This window comes from Dryas octopetala, chromosome 2 (genome assembly GCF_963921425.1).
Source record: "Dryas octopetala chromosome 2, drDryOcto1.1, whole genome shotgun sequence".
Classification (NCBI taxonomy): Eukaryota; Viridiplantae; Streptophyta; class Magnoliopsida; order Rosales; family Rosaceae; genus Dryas; species Dryas octopetala.
In genome coordinates this window covers 31,327,348-31,346,445 of record NC_141367.1, presented here as the reverse complement: position 1 = coordinate 31,346,445, position 19,098 = coordinate 31,327,348, and the positions used below count along the sequence as shown (strand labels likewise).

Genomic DNA, 19,098 nt, shown 5'->3' with positions numbered 1-19,098 from the left:
CTGCAATTAATGGCCAATTGGGTGGTCAAGCAAGCCACCCACCTGCCACTCCCACATGCATTATTGTTGGAGAAAACCACAGAGATAACAACAAAGCTGTAAGCCCATTATACATGTTGTAGAGAGAGAGTGAGCAGAGTGTGTGTGTGTACTGTGTACATATGTGAATTGATATGCCCATGAGTTTGACAGCAGTTTAATTGCACTGTCCGGTCAAAAATGAAATGGACATTTGAGTTGGCCCATTGAGTCCTTGACCTACAGTAGCGAATATTGCAATTTGCAACCCGTGACTCTGGAAATATCAGAGCCCAGTCAGTACATATCATATACTGCTCATGTAACTTGTGTTCAACAACACCCCCACTTACTTGTATCAATCATGTCTTTCTGGTGATCACATTAATTGCTAATTTAACAAACCCAAATTAAATTCTTCCTAACTAGCTTAATTGTAGGTGACAATAGGTACTTCAATGCTCGAGCCCAATTACCACTATGAGGCCAATAAGTTTATAGACCAAGTAGTTAATGATCACTTGTTGATTATCAAAGACTCAAAAGTCATCCAACCCTAACATGCATTCACATGGAAAACACTTCAGTCCGATCAAATAACATCAAGTCTATCTTGCTGGGCTCAACTCAGAGTTGATCACCTACATTCTCTTTTTTTTTTTTTGGCCTGGGATCACCTACATTCTTAAACATTCACATACAAGATCTTGCTTTTAACAAAAAAAAAAAACTATAATTTCAAATTCTCACTCACTCACTAACTCTCATAAGAATGCGAATTAACTTGGCCCTCAGGTTGATTTTCTTGCTTTGACTTTATGCTTAATTTGGCCCACTAATGGGCATCTTCTTTTCTCCATAATAATCATTAATTTTCTCCTGCTTTGACTATGAGATTTGCTGCATTATATTCCTAATCCTTTTGATCTATGCATATTGCATATATCTCGATCTTCAATCTTATCTCATTCTTATTCTTAGAAAATCAATAAACTGATATTAACAGTCAATCTATAGGCTATAACACATGTCATAAGACCTCATCATTATTCATTAGGTATATACCTGGCTAATAATTAATCAGCCTTAGGGCTGCCTATTCCCTAATTTTGTGATGATCCCGCTGCAATTGGAAAAGCCACTTGCATAGTTGCATGCATGTCCATTGTCCTTGATCCTGTAATTAAATCCAACTCCAACTTTATTCTTTTTATCTGAAATGTACTAAATAATACCATCGGGGAATATAATCTAAGTAGATAGAGATTATGTGGAGCTATCTTTTCTACCGCTCAAAATATTAAATTTTCAACCTTGTTGACAAATTATTCAACTCCTTCCATTAATTGTTTTCGGGATGTAAGAAAAGAGAGGAATTTTTATTATATTATCTATAAATAAATACGTCGAGATCGATTATCAATCTATGATTGCCTAATGCATCCAAGATTGGTATATATATATAAATAAAGGGGACTGAAAATAGTACTATTCAATAGAATTCCAACTCTTACACTGAACAATTAGTACTATTCAAATAATTCATTAGAGATGAGCGGTTTAATTATCACAATTGGGAGAAATTTGAGTTGTGGATTACCAACGAATTAAATATATGGGGGGAATTATTTCATAAAAATTATTCGTAAGTTATTAGCTAAGAAATGTGGGAACAATGCATATATATATGTGTCAATTATAAAGCTAACAGCGATTTGTGAGATCAATCTTACAAAACTGAGTTTTTCAAGAGACAAGATATATAATAAAACCCAATTGTAGTATCTGAAGGAGTTTAAACATCTATTTCAAAATCAATTAGTAATAAAAGAAGTAGTTCAAATCTTTATAAGTTATTATATAAGGTCTTATATTTTTGATGTGATGTTTTTCTCTCAACAAACCCACATTTAAATGATCAAAGTGTAAGGATTAAATAATATTGGTGTAAGAGGAGTCGCAACTCGCAACTCGCAAGTGCAATGAACCTTTAAGCAAGCACACAATTGGTGCTGGATCATGTGCACCGAAGACCCATATATCATAATTAATGGGTTTAATAAGCATGCATGCATTCATTACAGAATTGTTGCTAGCTAGCCTAAAGAAAGATTGAGAGAAAAATATATATAATTAATATCTAGGGATTGACCATGCATCCTTTGTAAGGCTATCAATTATTGGTTCACTTGTGGCATCGAATTAAAAGTACAAAACTATCTAATTTTGAAAAATTTAAAGAAAAAGAAATGAAAATGAAATATATATATAGGGGATGAAATAAAAAAGAAAACATCGACTGTACGTGGGTCAAACGAGTTGTATACTTGTATCCTCTCATTTTCTCTTTCTTCTTTTTTTCTTTCATTTCTCTTAATGTTTAATCTCATATTATCAATCAAATTTATTTAAGCAGAATTCATCACAGTCTCGATTAGAAAAAAAGTAAGAAGAAAATGGGAAAGGTTCAAAAGAACGCAACCTCATGTAATTAAAATATGGGTATCGGATCTCTGCTTCATTGGTTTTGAGGAATTTTGTTTCAAGGACTTTGACTTTTAAAGCAAGGAAGCACTTGATTTTAATCAATTTGATCCTCGATTTTCTCCTTATAGACCAACGGCTTCTCAGGCCTCAAATGGAACTTGAAGATGCACTTGCTCTTTATTTAAACAAGTAGGGGTCGTTAATCGTTATGATTAAACAAAATAGTAGGGGCACTATATGAAACTGCGATGAATTTACAGTTACACCCTCTTTTTTTTGTCCGAATAACAAAAATTAAATACAAAAGTAATGAAAAATAGTTAGGCAAATATCCTAAAAGTAGTAAAATATGCTAGTGCATGATATATATATATATATATGGGAAACTATTTGTAGAAAATGGAAATAGGGAACCCATTATAAGTTGTATATGATGGGACTTGTGAGCTGTGAACCACGTACCCCCAAGCACATGGTTTCATATCCAAAGAGAATTTTGATCAAACCAAATTTAGGTATCAAGACAAACCACACCACATAAATGTTGTTTTTTTTTAATTAAAAAAAAACAGTACAAATTAAGTACTTTAGAATTTAGATTTACCCAAATCCAGCCTTCTCCTCAGAATAATTAAGTTAATTTCTGCATAATTACCTTTTTGCAGGTCCTAATCATAGATTGATAGGCAATAGAGTGAATAGAGCTTTAATATGTAGTCATTGGATTTACTATCTAGGGACCTGAAAGAATCACATGGCTCAATGAAAGCAAATTAGAAATAGATAGAGGGGGACTACCGACCACGTATGCCTTTGGTGCGAGAAATAAGCATCAGCTGGTCCAGCTCAATTTGGTAGGCCAGGTACTACATATTTACCACTCTAAGCTCTCAGAGGAAGCACCTGCCCATGTGTGGATGGCATGGCATGGCAGGACTCAGAAGAAGGACATGAGATGATCATTAATTGAACAAAGAAACATAGACTTTTATGTTTGAGAAAGTGATGGATGGGCTTCACTACCAGACCACATGGCCGACACCCTAACCCCCACACACTTTTGAGTGGCAGAAAAAAATTAGAGAGAGAGATATATAGTCATATAGATAACCTTGCCTAAGCTAATATATAACCTAGCTCCTTTGCCAATTGGCCCAATTGCTGAAAATATTGCTAGAGGACAAACCAAACCCCTCTACTTTGCCTAATTGCCTCTAACTCTCTATGTGTAATGTGTATATGAAAATGGTCCCCATGCAATCTTCCCCTTATTCCATCAAAAGATATCCCTTTTTTGAACAAACCAACATCAACTACTATTTATGTGTCGTTTACAAAGATATAGCTGCCCTTTGGACCCAACCAACTAACATGTGAATCAAAAGGGACCAAGCTAGGGACTAAGGCCTAAGATAGAGGGAGAGTTTGCTGGTGTGTTATACATGCTTCACTTTTTGTTGGTACGTGTACGTTATATATGGTGCCTAACTTGTGAGTTCTCAAAATCCAACACAGCTATACATATGTGATATGTAGAGAGACTCTTTCTCACGATGAGGTGAGTTCCACATGTATTGGGACATGCCCATGGAAGACTTAGTCATGATATGTCTGATTAATAAATGAAGTTAAGGGTTGAGCTTTGTTAATTATTAAAAATCATTATGAATAAATAGATTTTGCATGCATGGTGCCTAGGATTTGTTTGAATAGCAAGCTCATACATATATTTTGACAATTATAAAGGATATTAAGAGTTTAATTAGTTATGAATTATATAACAGATAAAAAAATTAGGGAGACGATTTTCGAACTCCTCTTTTCTCCGTTTGCACTCTATCTTTTTTTTTAATGTATTTTGTATATTTTTATTATATATTTTTAAATCTACCATTTATGGCTGTTGAATTTTTATTTTAATTATCTTTCAGTAATGATTATTTTTTTCTAAATTATCTCATCATTATTAAAAAATAAAAATAAGTAATTTTCTCGCCCCCTCATTGTATCTTCTTCATATTGCATCTCTTCGCCTTTTAAGCCATTTTTTTTCTTTTGTGAACTAATCTTATTCGTACTTTCAATCATCATTCTATACTTTCATTAGGAAAATATTTAGCCTGTCATATTTTTTTTTTTGTTTCCTTCATGAGGGTCATAATTTATGTGAACCAATCTTGTACGTGCTTTTAATCATCATTCTATACTTTCATTAGGAAAATATTTAGCCTGTCATATATTTTTTTTTTTTCATTTTCTTTATGAAGGTCATGATTTATGTATCTTATTCTTCTTTGATGGTGGGTTTTGTGTTATGAAATTAATTGGGGTTTTCAATTAGTTTACTCCCTCATTTTTGAGTCTTTTGACACTGCATAGCAACCACTACTAATTTGTAGCATATTTGATTTTTTAACATGAATGTCACATGATAGCTTAATAAGAAAAAAGAGTTAGGTGTACAATATATCAAGAAAACGAACAGAAGTGTAGAGAATTACATAAATTTTTCTTCCTTTTTAAAAAGAGAGTTATAGAAATAGATATATTATTATGACAATTTTAAAAAATTTAATGTGTAGAATTTAATGTTGCATATGTGACATTCTATAATTAAAAGCTAAAGGGTATATGTGAAAAATAAATAATAAAAATATATACAAACATTTAAAAAAATAAGAAGGAGTACAAATGGAGAAAAGAGGAGTGCGAAAATCACCTCCCAAAAATTAAGCATTTATAAATTTAAGGGCTTCCGTTTAGTAAAGTTTAGAAGATAACCTGATTGTCTTAAAACACTAATGCAAGGTTGCCGGCCTCCCTTTGCATCCAGTAAAGAAAGAGAGGGATGAGGGAAGTACATGCGCCGACAATGGGATGGGGTGATCGAGTGAGGCCGCCATCAGTGGAGGTGCCAGTGGTGAGTTAGGAATGGCTGGCTGGGTGGTTTCTAGGTTTTTCTAATTGTTTTTTGTTTTATGCTTAAAGATAAAATGAAAAGTTTTCTAAAAAAAAAAAGGGTTAAATACAAAAATAGTTTACAAACTTTACACTGATTCTCAATTTGGTTCACTAACTATAAAAAGTGTCAATTTGGTCCACGAATTTTTCAAAGTTGTATCAAAACAGTACAAACGTTAACTTCCATTAAAAAATTAACGAAATTGATCACATGAAAATGTGATGAACGGACTGAAATGCCCCTCTGAAAATATGGTCACTTATTGCTCACATAACTAGTTTCCATTAAATTTTCATTAGAAGTTAACGTTTGTACTCTTTTGGTATAATTTGAAAAATTTGTGGACCAAATTGATATTTTTTATAGTTAATAGACTAAATTGAGAATTAATGTAAAATTAATGGGCCATCTTTGTATTTAACAAAAAATAAAATAAAATAAAATGAAAAGTTCCAAAAGAAAAATTAGAGAGACCGGTGAGAAATTTTAGAATGCCTGAATAAAAATTTTTTTAAAAAGGAAAGAAAAGGGTAGTTTTGGAATGCAGTATGAAAAGTTGTGGGTTTAAGGTAATTTAGAACTTCGAAGAGAATGAGATCTGGGGCTTAGTCGCAATGTCATTATCGCAAAGATTTGTGATTGCGATATTTGGACTTCCCTTCTCACCAATCGGAATTCAATAAATCCGAATCAGACAGTCTCTCTTAGAAAAACAACATAGTAAGCACAAGAAAATGAACAGTAAAAATGAAAAAAGACCAAATATTTATTTGTAGGATGATATATTAACACTCGCACATAAAAGAAAAGAAAACTACAGAAAAGAAAACTGGAAAAGCCAGCCATCATATCTGATTCTGGTTTCAATGAGAGATATTAATTATGGGTAATTCAGCTTCTTTTGTAACTCTTTAATCCTCTCCTTTTTAATGTTAAATGTAACTAAAAAATGTAACCCATTTTGGTTTTCTTTATCTTTTTCCTTTTTGAGGGTCAGAGTCAGACCCATCAAAAATTTCCTGTTGAATTTCAAAAAGTCCGGACTATCAGCTTCAATGGTGAGCTCAGAAAGTAGCAAAGAACAGAGAGAGAGAGAGAGAAAGTAGGAGAGAGAGAGAGAGAGAGAGAAATGGGGGGAGACAGTGTGTGGTGTGAAATGCATTATTATAAGGAAGTAGAGAGAGAGAGAGAGAGAGAGAGAGAGAGAGAGAGAGGAATTAGTTTATAATGTAGAGAAGGGGAGACAAGAGCGTATCTCTGAAAATCCAAAAAATTCGATTCAGTTTGCTTTAAAAAGCAAAGCATAAAAAGTCATAAAACTACTAGTCTACTATTATACACTGGAAAACCCAAAAAAAAAAAAGGGCGCCTCAGATCAAGACGACCCAGAACACTTTTTCTATTATACATTCATTGTATTGTACCAAGCCAACCTCTTTCTATAACTGTACAGGTGAAGATGGTTTCTTTCAACAACCCCATTTCTCTCTCTCTCTCTAAAGCTCTTGGTGTCTGTATTTTTGTGTTGTGTGCTTAGCTGTGTGTGTTTTCGGGTCAATACGAGGCTTCCATTATTATATGGAATAAAAACAGTGAACGTGCTCCTTCTTTGTCTGAATGCCTCTAACTAAACTTCACGCTTCGAGATGACATGATTAGAGTCCTCTATGTTATTTTATTCCTTAAAACTCTCTTTTTTAACATTCACAGCCTCAGACAGACCAATTTCAGAGAGAGAGAGAGATACTTAAGAATTTGAGCTTTATTTTTTCCATCTTTTGAGAACCATGCTTGTCTCTGAGAATTGAGAATTCCTCTTTTCGAGTTCTGGGTCTCTTTCTTTTATACTATGGAAATGGGTTTTCAGTGAGAGGGAAGAAAGACCACACTCTACAGTGGGAAATATTTGTTCATATTGGTCATATTTTGCTTGCTTGTGCTTGTTGTACTTATGCTTTCAGATGTTTGAATCAAGCAAAACAATGCTGTAATGATAATTTACTTAGAGCTTAGCAGTGCCTTTTTCCTTTTCTAGATCAGAAAAAGTGTCTGAAAAATAGCCAGTACTTTAAGAAAGTTAGCTTATATAATGTGTGCAAGTGTGTGACTTCTTGAGGTTGTTTTTTAGCTTAGATATGAGGTGGGTAAAGAGGAAACAGAGGAAGAAGAAGCAAAGAGGTTGATTTTGTGCTGATGGGTGAGAATTTGAAGATGCAGAGTCACCACTCTGTGGCTGTGAGGCTGAATGAGCAAATGGGGACCAAAAAGAGTTACACTTTTGTTCAGGCCTACAGGGCTTGGTTCCCAAAACTTTTGATGCTCTGGATCATGGTGATGGCATTCTTGAGCATGCTAATCTACAATTACATGGATGCTGATAACAAAGTGAGAAGGGTAGAAGTACTTGGTAGCATGTGTGATCAGAGGGCAAGAATGTTGCAAGATCAATTCAGTGTTAGCGTTAACCATGTTCACGCCCTTGCCATCCTTGTTTCCACCTTCCATTACTACAAGAACCCATCAGCAATTGATCAGGTATGTGCTTAATTTTGTGCTTGAATTTCGACTATGTTTGATTTTCTATAAAATTGAGGAAGACGAGAGGGGAAAAATTGTGTATTTTGCATTTGCTGCTGTTCTGTTTTTAACTAATAAGGACAATTTAGTTTATTTAAGCCAAATCGCTTCCAAATACTCTTTCTATTTAAAGATTCTGGGGAAGCTAAGATGATTCAATGTGCCACTGCTGGTTTCTGCTTTGCATGTTTGGTTTTTTGATGTTGCAAAAAATACAGGAAACTTTTGCAGAATACACTGCCAGAACCTCCTTTGAGAGGCCTCTTTTAAGTGGGGTGGCTTATGCTCAAAGAGTGGTTAATTCGGAGAGGGGAAAGTTTGAAAGGCAACATGGCTGGACGATTAAGACAATGGAGAGGGAGCCCTCGCCCATCCGAGATGAGTATGCACCTGTGATTTTCTCACAGGAAACTGTCTCTTACATTGAGTCACTTGACATGATGTCTGGGGAGGTAATATATAGAATGTGTGACCTGCACTTTGCTTATCTTGTTTAACATTATTTATATTTTTAGAACATTTTTGGTGTTTCATTTGACCTGTAATTTTCCATATAGGAGGACAGGGAAAACATTTTGAGGGCTAGGGCTACTGGAAAAGCTGTTCTAACCAGTCCCTTCAGGCTTCTGGGTTCTCATCATCTTGGTGTTGTGTTGACTTTCCCTGTTTACAAATCCAAGCTCCCTCCAAACCCAACTGTGGAGGAGCGCATAGAAGCAGCTGCCGGGTAAGTTGGTACAAAACTATAGAACTATGAAATCCTATTCTTCAAATGCTTTTTGCATGCCATTATGTTCACCTTCAATACTTGCTTTTCCCATTTCCTGCATCTACCACAGAACCCTTGGAAAAGTGATTCCATCCTTCTGTTACTTATCCCTTTTTCTTCATGGAATAAAACAATTTTTCCTAAATCAAATGCACCTGGAAACTAACATCTATGAATCCAAATGAAAGCAGGTACCTTGGTGGAGCCTTTGATGTTGAGTCCCTGGTGGAGAATCTACTAGGGCAACTTGCTGGGAATCAGGCAATTTTGGTTTATGTATATGATGTCACAAACTCTTCTGATCCCCTAATCATGTATGGTCACCAATATCAAGATGGTGACACATCTCTTCTGCATGAAAGCAAGCTTGATTTTGGAGATCCTTTCAGAAAGCATCAGATGATATGTAGGTAAGGGCGCCCAGTCAATCCACTTGTAATAGATGGAGAAATTTTAGTGGTTTGTTGATGCTCATTATTTGATTCTGAGCAGATATCATCAGAAGGCACCCACGTCATGGACAGCGATTAACACCGCATTCTTATTCTTTGTGATTGGTTTATTAGTGGGCTATATCTTATATGGAGCAGCAATGCACATTATTAAAGTTGAGGATGATTTCCATGAAATGGAGGAATTAAAAGTTCGAGCAGAAGCTGCTGATGTTGCCAAGTCCCAGGTACTGTTCCCAACATTTTCCAAAACATAGTTCATTCCCCATTGCCATTTTTGTGATCTGTTATCTCTTGTTTTTATGCCAGTTTCTTGCGACTGTTTCTCATGAAATCAGGACACCCATGAACGGAATCCTCGGTATGCTGACAGATCTCCCTTTTTAAAATTTTGTTTTCCGAACCATATTATGCTATCTATACGTGAATACTTCCTTGTAAGTGGTATAATCATAGTTTTCTATAATTGCAGGAATGCTTGCCTTGCTTTTAGATACAGATTTAAGTTCAACCCAGAGGGATTATGCTCAAACTGCTCAAGTCTGTGGAAAGGCACTGATAGCATTAATAAATGAGGTGCTTGACCGGGCAAAGATTGAAGCTGGCAGGTTAGAGCTGGAAGAAGTTCCATTTGGCATTCGATCAATACTAGACGATGTCCTCTCTTTATTTTCTGAAAAATCTAGAAATATGGGTATAGAGGTAAGCTCCAGTGACTTCAATAAGAGCAGCTCAGGGTCCTTGCAATAATTTTGTTGTTGGCTTTTTGGTTGCATTATCAAATTTGAAGGGCCTCATGATTGCTTCACTTCTGACATGATTGCATTTTCATAATTCTTAAATTGTGAAATATGAACTGTCATGTTTCAACTAATTTTCCTTTTCATTTTTCAACTCTGTTTCTTTTATTCTCAATGGATGGTGATGCTCATAATGCCTTTCTTTTATTTTCGCAAATCTTCTAACTCTGATAAATATTTTGGGAAGTGAAGCTGGCAGTGTTTGTTTCTGATAAAGTTCCAGAAATTTTTATGGGGGATCCAGGGAGATTCAGACAGATCATTACAAATCTAGTGGGCAACTCTATTAAAGTAAGTGGAATTTTTCATGCTTTAGTTGCTAACTCACAGCTCTAGGATTCATTAAATGTTTTACTCAATCTTGCTCGGATTGATGATCTATTGAAAGTTATGGTTGAGTTTTGCATTGGCTGAGCTATTTTTCCCCATTTCAGTCATTATTGTCTTGCATGTCTAATTCTTCATTTATAGTTGAATGTTGATATTCATTATATTAAGCATTTGGCAGTTCACTGAACGAGGACATATATTTGTCAAAGTCCATCTAGCTGATCCCTCAAAGGCCATGATAAATGGGAAATCGGAGTCTTACTTGAACGGAGGATCAGATGAAGTTATACCAACATCTGATGGCCGTCGTTATACAACCTTAAGTGGATGTGAAGCAGCGGATGACCAAAATAGTTGGGATACTTTTAAGCATCTCATTGCTGATGAAGAACACAGATCTGATGTTTCAAGTAACGTGATAACCACTAATGAAGCTCCTGAGCATGTTACTTTGATGGTATCTGTGGAGGATACGGGAATTGGTATACCATTATGTGCCCAGGATCGTGTTTTTATGCCCTTCATGCAGGCAGACAGTTCAACCTCTAGAAATTATGGAGGAACTGGTATTGGCTTGAGCATCAGTAAGTGTCTGGTCGAACTGATGGGTGGTCAGATAAACTTTGTAAGTCGACCTCAGGTTGGAAGCACATTTTCTTTCACAGCTAATTTTAAGAGGTGCAAGAAAAATTCATTTAGTGACATGAAAAGACCTAAGTCTGAAGATCTACCTTCTGGTTTTAGAGGATTGAGAGCAATAGTAGTTGATGGAAAACTTGTGAGAGCTGCTGTAACGAGATACCACTTAAAGAGACTTGGAATCCTGGTGGAAGTTGTGGGTAGCATCAAGACGGCTGTTGCTTTATGTGGAAGAAATGGTTCTGCGACATCCAGGTAGGTTTACTCTTGCTAAATCTTAAGGTTATCATTATTAACTGTGATGAAACGGAAAGTTCCAGTGAGGTTGCGAAATACATATCAAACTGTTTATATATATATATATGTTGATATTATGTACTGTATAACTGTTACTTGCGGTCTTGATTTTGCCTGCATGCATCAGAATAGGATTTGATTGGTGAATCATTAATGTCCTTTTCTTTTTTGTATTTTCTATTTTTCCCTTAATAATTAGTTAATCCAGATTCTATGTTTTATTTTCAAAATGAATGATACTTGACACTGTTTGTGGCATTGACAATTAATTGCAAAATATTTAATTAATTTTGTCACCAAATAAATAGAGTAGATTCAAAGGAAATCCAGAGAAAACCAGAAACTGGTAAAAATACTCTCTCGTAAATTTGGAGAGTACATATTTGTAATGCCAAAAACTCATCATTGTTGTATATGGTGAACATTTACAAGTAATGGCTGTATACGGAAACTTGAAGATCCCTACCAAAATTCTTGTTAGTGGACCCAAGCTTGCATGAATACACACAATAGAAATAGACTTTGGAAATGTGTACTATTTGACTAACTGAGCTGAACTGCTTTATTGTATATGGCAGAAATATTATCCATCCAGATATAATTCTAGTTGAGAAGGATTCATGGATTTCTGGAGAAGAAGGTGATCTTAATGTACAGCAATTGGACTGGAAACAGAACGGGCATATATTTAAGCTGCCTAAGATGATCCTCCTTGCAACCAATATTAGTAATGCCGAATTTGATAAGGCAAAGGCAGCAGGTTTTGCAGATACTGTGATTATGAAACCTTTGAGGGCTAGTATGGTGGCTGCATGTCTTCAGCAGGTTCTGGGAATAGGGAAGGAGAGGCAGCAGGGGAAGGAGCTGCCTAATGGATCTAATTTCCTTCAAAGCCTCCTCTGTGGTAAGAAAATTTTGGTGGTTGATGACAATAAGGTAAACAGGAGAGTGGCTGCAGGTGCACTAAAGAAGTTTGGAGCTAATGTAGAGTGTGTTGAGAGTGGCAAGGCTTCATTGGCATTGCTACAACTACCACACAATTTTGATGCTTGCTTCATGGATATTCAAATGCCTGAAATGGATGGGTATGTCTCAGTGCATGAGTATTATATTTTAGATTTGAAATGCCCTTGTTCGATTTTTTCCCATTTGTTATTTCCTTTAGGCAAAAGTATCTTGAAACTCTTCCTAAATAAGAACAGCATTTGTTGTATAGAGGGGAGATGAGTTTATTGCATACATGATAGCAATTAAGTTTATATGCATTGTACTGTATAAAAGATTGCAGTTACTTGGGGTTTTGTGTTGATGCACACCAGTGAATCTGATCAGAGTCTATTGGAAGCAATTGACTGATTTAGTTCCCAATGGGATTCCAAATGCCCCTTTAAAATTTTTTGGAATATAAAAATTTCTCAATGTATCTTTTGATTGCAGGTTTGAAGCAACTCGTCGAATCCGGCAGATGGAGAGCAAGGCAAATCTGGAGATGAATGGTGGACTTGAAGGAGTTGCTAGAAAGAGTGAATGGCATGTGCCAATATTAGCTATGACAGCAGATGTTATTCATGCCACCTATGATGAGTGCCTAAAATGTGGGATGGATGGATACGTGTCGAAGCCCTTCGAGGAAGAGAATCTTTATCAAGCCGTTGCCAAGTTCTTCAAATCTAAAGCAGCCTCAGACGCATAACAAGATCGTCTACTCCTTCGTGGAAGCTTCAAAATTCAAATCTGCAGAGATGTAAGTTGGTCGGTTGTTACCAGAAATTTTTCGATATTCTGCAGAGGAAGGGCATGCAACAGTTGGTCCTAGAATTTTGATGATTCCTAATGCGTTGAATACAGGTTTGAGTAATCATTTCTTACCAACTTTAAAGTTTTTAACTTGATTAGCATCCACGTACATGTATACTACAGAACCTCCATTCCCACTTGTATATGTTCAGGATCCTTGGAAGGGGGAAGGAGCAAAATGTGTAAATCATTTTATTTTTGTATGCCTTCTTCGGATCTTTCTTCTAAGGAAGAGGTTGAATTCAACACCTTGATTTGTATCATTCTCTTGTATAACAAATTGAATGTACTTCCAAAAAGAAATTGTTAGGAATGAACCAATCTCCATGTTCATTTAATGTTTCAGGAACCCATGTACAAGTAGTTTTGGTTTTTTGTGGATTTTTTCATTTTTCTCCCCATTTCTGGATAAATCATAGCCATTAGGCTAAATAATTATGTTAAGTTTGGGTTGTGTTTCAGATGCAAATATCATGTCTACAACATAGAAAACTGTTGTCCTCTGACTTGACAATGATAGATTGGAGAACAATATTGCTAGTTACCGTTGCAACTTTTACCCCATATTACATGTAAGAAAGCTATTCTATAGAGGCTATAGAGCAAACGAAAAGCCATCAAAATATAATCTGATGGCTGTAAGTATTTTTTTATCGATGCCGTCAAAGCCATCATCAAAATATAAATCAAAAGGTTCAGTGTTGTTAAAAGACTTAAAATTGTACTCATTGACAAAGAGAAAGAGTAAACTATTTGCTCAATAACATGAAATATTATTTGTAATTAATGAGTTCCACTTTGAATAACTATAATGCTTACAAGTTAGCTGAAACAAAGAAGAATTTGAGCTCAAAGGGACAGAATCTTGTGAATAAAAAATAAATGCTACAAAAAAATTCAAATGTGACGTCAGTCACTTTCTTCATTGAAGAAAACATAGTTATGAATTGTCACGGTACATGATCACAATGTGTGGTTATTTAACTTGTTATACTGAGAAATTCATAGTTTCACATAAATCTCAATATTTTTCACATAATTTGCTCAAAACAAAACTAACCAACATGTTTAACTAAAGTTTAATGCATATTATTTATTATACACACAATTAATACATTAAGCATTCGCTTTCCAACTGATGCATATATATCCACCCTTGGTCCCTTACACAACTGAAAACGTTCACAAGTACCTTATATTATTTAATACATAGGACATGCAGAAAAAGAAAAAAATAAAACACAAAAGATTTCACACACACATGACACGTGACACATATATATATATATATATATATATAAATAGAATAAAACTATATGGATTATTTTAACCAATCATCCTGTGGATCAATTTTCTAATAAAAATAAGGCTCATATATGTGGGTCTTAGATCTTTTATCAAAAAGATGATTGGTAAAATGATGATTCATCTTAGGCCAGGAGTTGAAAGTCTATCTTAATCTTTCCTGCAGTTAAGTCTGCAATGGATTGGAAAGCATGTCTAGACAAGTCAAAGTGTTGGCCATGACAGCCGGGGCATAAGTCCACAACATTCACATACACCACGTTGTTCGGTTTGCAAGGGTTTCGGCCCGATTTATATGCTGCACTTAGACACGTCACCTTTAATTTCTTTCCACAAATAGCTCGATTTCCGTACAACTCCTTGCTAGCAGCTGCAACCATAACCCCCTCGTATTTGCTCCCATGACAAGCAGAAGCTATACGTCAAAAGTAGTAATCAAATATATTCAATATTAGTATTAACAAAATTACATTTATATGTATCATTTCAATTTCAATTGATTATTTTCTAATAGAAGCTTACGGGTATAGCCGGTGGTGAGATGAGGATTATAGTAGGTTGCTTTCCCTATCGTTGCAACAGCTGACCTTGAAAACAAGCAAAAGACTAATACTGTTGCTGTGACAATGAAGAGGTTGTGTACCATTGCCATGATTATTAATTTCTTTCTTGTACTAGCTTAATTACCTCTAATTAATGAACTTACAATTACTAGTGTTAATGATGCTCGATAATGCTCTTATTCATTTGCTATCTATTTATAATACAAGTTTTTCTATACTGTGCAAATAAATTATATGCATTTTAATGTGGAGCTTTCACATGACATATTGAAAAATTACTTAAGGAAATTTAAGTTAAATGTATTTATATTTTGATTAGTTAGTTTATATTATTTTTCCGTTAGTGGATGTGAAATAAACAAAGTCATGTTTAAATGTTTAATTTTTAAAAAATTTTGTATGGGGTTGGTCTCAAATTAAGATTCTGTTACATATAGAAGTTATAGCTTATAAGTTATGGACAAGGATCCTCTGCCAAACTTTTCCTACCAGACTTGTGCCAGCCTTTTGATCTTGACCATTGAAAGGATCCAATGGTCATGACTGCACAACATTTTTAAGGCCAACCTACTATATAAAAATAAAACTAAAATAAAAAAAATGCAGAAACAATTCTCAGCCCATCCCCAACTCACCTCCCTCCCTCTCCGGCCACCAGCAGCCCTACCGCCGGCGACCCCACTGCTGCATCTCTCTCTAAAAAGAAAATTTTGGATTTAAAAATAGAAAGAAAGAAAAGAAGAGAAGGATTGAAGGGAGGGATTAAGAGAGAGAAACAAAAGCCTTTGTGAAAGAGCTTTGACTCTCACTCTCTCTGCAAATCCGTGACGTTTTCACACTTTTAGATCGCCTTTTCTCTTTCTTCCCCTTCCCAAATCTCATATTTCTTGTTTTAGCTTGAGCGCTCTCTCAGAGAGATGCAGCAGTGGGGTCGCCGGCGGTGGGGCTGCTGGTGGCCGGAGAGGGAGGGAGGTGAGTTGGGGATGGGGCTGAGAATTGTTTATGCATTTTTTTATTTTAGTTTTATTTTTATATAGTAGGTTGGCTTTAAAAATGTTGTTCAGTCATGACCATTGGATCCTTTCAATGGTCAAGATCAAAAGGCTGGCACAAGTCTGGTAGGAAAAGTTTGGCAGAGGATCCTTGTCCATAAGTTATAACTTATATAATTGAATCCACTCAGACCTAGGATTCTTGTTTCTGTCCAAAAAAAAAAAAAAGATTCTTGTGTGAGAAAAATCTTTTGTATGATGAACGTGATGTGACTTGTGAGCCTCTCCATATTATCAAAAGGGTTTTAATGATTAAATATATATAAAACTGTTTGCTTAATTAAAGAGACTTGCTTTCGTTATGCATTGTAATTTGGAATCATTCAAAATGGTGATTCCTCTAATTGACATGGGTAAAGGTGAAAATCATATGAATTACTAGATTTTTAAAAATAATTTTGTCAATCATTATTCACTACCTTGGTTTTTCTTACTTCTCTCATCAAATTTACCATCTACAATTCCTATAAATTAATACTACGGAGGCTAAGAAAAATTATTATTTTAGAGGGGTTATTTATATATCAATAAATAAATAATTTATTAATGTATCAATAAATAAATAATTTATTAATGTATTAATAAATAAATATTTATTAATTTAAAAAGAGTTTTATATTTTTTTTGTTCATGTATTATTTATTTATTTTTTACAAAGATACATATATCTTATAAAAAAAACAAAGATATTTCAAACTTTTAAATGGACGTTAAGAACTAGAAAATTAGGTAATTTTAAGATAAGTACATATACATACATTTTCGAAATAAGTTAAAAACTAGAAAATCAAGTGTTAAAAATATACCAAATGTGGTGTATGCATTGCAAAAAATTAGATTATTAGTTCACATTTTTTGCGTGAAAAAAAAAAAGAAGTTTTCCAACGGCGGACCAACATCATGTACGTTCTCGGTACTATTTTGGGCTTGTGTAGTTGTGTGTGCACCCTTTTCAACCATACAATATGTACATGGACTGAACATATTGTCACGTGCATATGGACTTGTATTATCGTGGGCTTGTCATCACTTATATTGGGCTTGTGCCTTTTATTTGATACTTGTTGGGTCGTTGCAGCGTCTGGGCCATGTTGTTTATATCGAGAGCCCATTTTGTCAGTCATCGCATATAAATTTTGTAATACTTATTATTTCAAATGAAGAAATGCTATATGCATAATTGATAAAGCATTAAAAAAAAAAGATTGTCATATCATATCAGGAAGATTTTATATAATTCCAGATTTTAGTGTCATATCCAAAATTAGCTGGAAACCTTTTAAGCAGCACAAACGCCAATTGCAAAGAAGTGTCAAGTTTGGGAGCATGCATGCACTGTATGACTGTATCCACATCCACCTAGGAAACTATACAGATAGAAACTATGTGTAATCGAATGGCATGGAGTCGCTTTCCTTCTTATATTTCCTTTCAATCTAATTCCCAGATTCGTCATCATGGAAAATCCAAATTCCAGAATAGCCATTAGCCAAGTTGAAAACATTTGTGGAAAATCCATTATATTATTATGTAACATTGGCTTTTCCAGACCCATTTTTTCATATTTCAACAAATGAGACACAAGAACAAATGCGAGGACCCCATTATACATGTGCACTAGTCACATCGGACCAGTTATTAATGTAAATTTATTGTACCACCTGGATCATGGTCCTCATGGATGCCCCAAAGAATAAGTTGATGTTAATTTCATCCTATTGAACATCTCTATTCTCTACCACTACCACTTTGAATGTGGGCATGCAGTGCAATGGGCATTTAAGACATTGTCATCTACTCTTCACAATCCCAAGTCCTAACCATTAGAGTCAAGCAAGATTGATTTTTGTTCTCTTTACACAATTTTGCATTTCAATATTTCCATGAGTCCTGAGGACCAAAAAGGCAAAAACTATACACTTCTAATATTTTATGTTTTCCTAACCACTAATTAGTGAATATATATCACATATTTCAAATTTTCAATACTCTATTAATATGATACGCCCGATATGGACGCAAATGATTGAATAAATGGATTTACAATACTTTGAAAATTTTACCATAAAGGTAAATAATTTGGAAATTTCCTTTACCACTTGGAGAAGTGCGAACCTTTCTCTGAAAAATAGTAAAATAAGATAGATAAAGAAATTCAACCTTCTTTGACAGGCAGAGGGGTCACTTCGATGATCCAAGTATCCAAACTACCCATACAAATAAGCTCGTTCAAAAAACCGAAAAAAAAAAAAAAATCTGGAAAACACACAAAACATTCCGTTGCCGGGACTTGAACCCGGGTCTCTCGGGTGAGAGCCGAGTATCCTGACCAACTAGACTACAACGGATTCTTGTTAAACAACCTAAATCTTACATTATTATATTAACGTGAATATTTTTGGGTGGCCAAGATTTGAGTTGGAATTGGAGTTGACTCTTTAATGAATAGAAAATAATTTTGTTTTAAAATGGAATAAAAAATATTAAAAGTTGTTTAACATTGCAAAGGAAAGACAATAAGCGTGAAATATGATTATATGAGACAATTACAAAAGAAACTATAGCCTTTACCAGCAAAAAGTACTTAGTGTATCTTAAAAGAGCATTAAACTATAATATTAATATGGAATCAGACAAGTCAGGCGCAGATCAATGCTACCTTCAGAATGGTTGGTAAGTTCCCAAATATATTTATATTATTTACTCCAAATCCCAAATTTTTTTACTCCAAATCCATTATTTTATTGCTGGATTCTGGCTTCAAATTATACAACGAGGGTTCACACGGCTTATTTCTGAATAAGGCTTAATTATCGATTTACTACCCAAAATTGTAACTCATTCCCACTTTATCACCTGAAAGTTTTTTTGTCCCAGATTACCACCTGTAACTTACATCCGTGTCCCATTTTACCTTGTTCCGTCAACAATTCCGTTAATGCTGACGTGGTGCGCTGGATGTGCGCCACGTGTTACATCTTTTTTATATTTTTTGATTTTTTTGATTTTTCTATTTTTATAAACTTTGAAAATTAATTAAAAATAGCTCC

At 34.7% G+C, this 19,098-nt stretch overlaps 1 protein-coding gene and 1 non-coding gene across 4 annotated transcripts; one reads left to right on the top strand and one right to left on the bottom strand.

Moving 5' to 3' along the window:
- Nucleotides 1–6,697: 6,697 nt before the first annotated feature.
- On the top strand, nt 6,698–13,511 carry WOL (CHASE domain containing histidine kinase protein). Of its 3 annotated transcripts, none has more exons than XM_086230484.1 (12): nt 6,698–6,920; nt 7,601–8,002; nt 8,263–8,496; nt 8,602–8,771; nt 9,005–9,223; nt 9,306–9,492; nt 9,575–9,626; nt 9,738–9,967; nt 10,258–10,356; nt 10,574–11,289; nt 11,910–12,416; nt 12,769–13,511. In XM_086230484.1, exons 2-12 carry the CDS (start codon nt 7,661–7,663, stop codon nt 13,022–13,024), a joined length of 3,012 nt encoding a protein of 1,003 aa, XP_086086610.1. In that variant the 5' UTR covers nt 6,698–6,920; nt 7,601–7,660; the 3' UTR covers nt 13,025–13,511. The 3 variants fall into 3 exon arrangements, with proteins under 3 accessions (XP_086086610.1, XP_086086608.1, XP_086086609.1); XM_086230483.1 differs by having other exon boundaries at nt 6,699–6,920; nt 7,596–8,002; XM_086230482.1 differs by having other exon boundaries at nt 6,698–8,002.
- Nucleotides 13,512–18,323: 4,812 nt separating this feature from the next.
- Nucleotides 18,324–18,396, bottom strand: TRNAE-CUC (transfer RNA glutamic acid (anticodon CUC)). Its single transcript has one exon. It is a non-coding gene; the product is annotated as a tRNA-Glu (tRNA).
- Nucleotides 18,397–19,098: the final 702 nt, after the last annotated feature.

What these genes read in the sequence shown, in the direction of transcription:
- WOL (XM_086230484.1), top strand. Translation starts at nt 7,661, where the DNA reads ATGGGTGAGAATTTGAAGATGCAGAGTCACCACTCTGTGGCTGTGAGG. An exon ending in ACCCATGAACGGAATCCTCG is followed by an intron (nt 9,627 to 9,737) that starts GTATGCTGACAG and finishes CTATAATTGCAG; the next exon opens with GAATGCTTGCCTTGCTTTTA. An exon ending in AATGGTTCTGCGACATCCAG is followed by an intron (nt 11,290 to 11,909) that starts GTAGGTTTACTC and finishes TGTATATGGCAG; the next exon opens with AAATATTATCCATCCAGATA.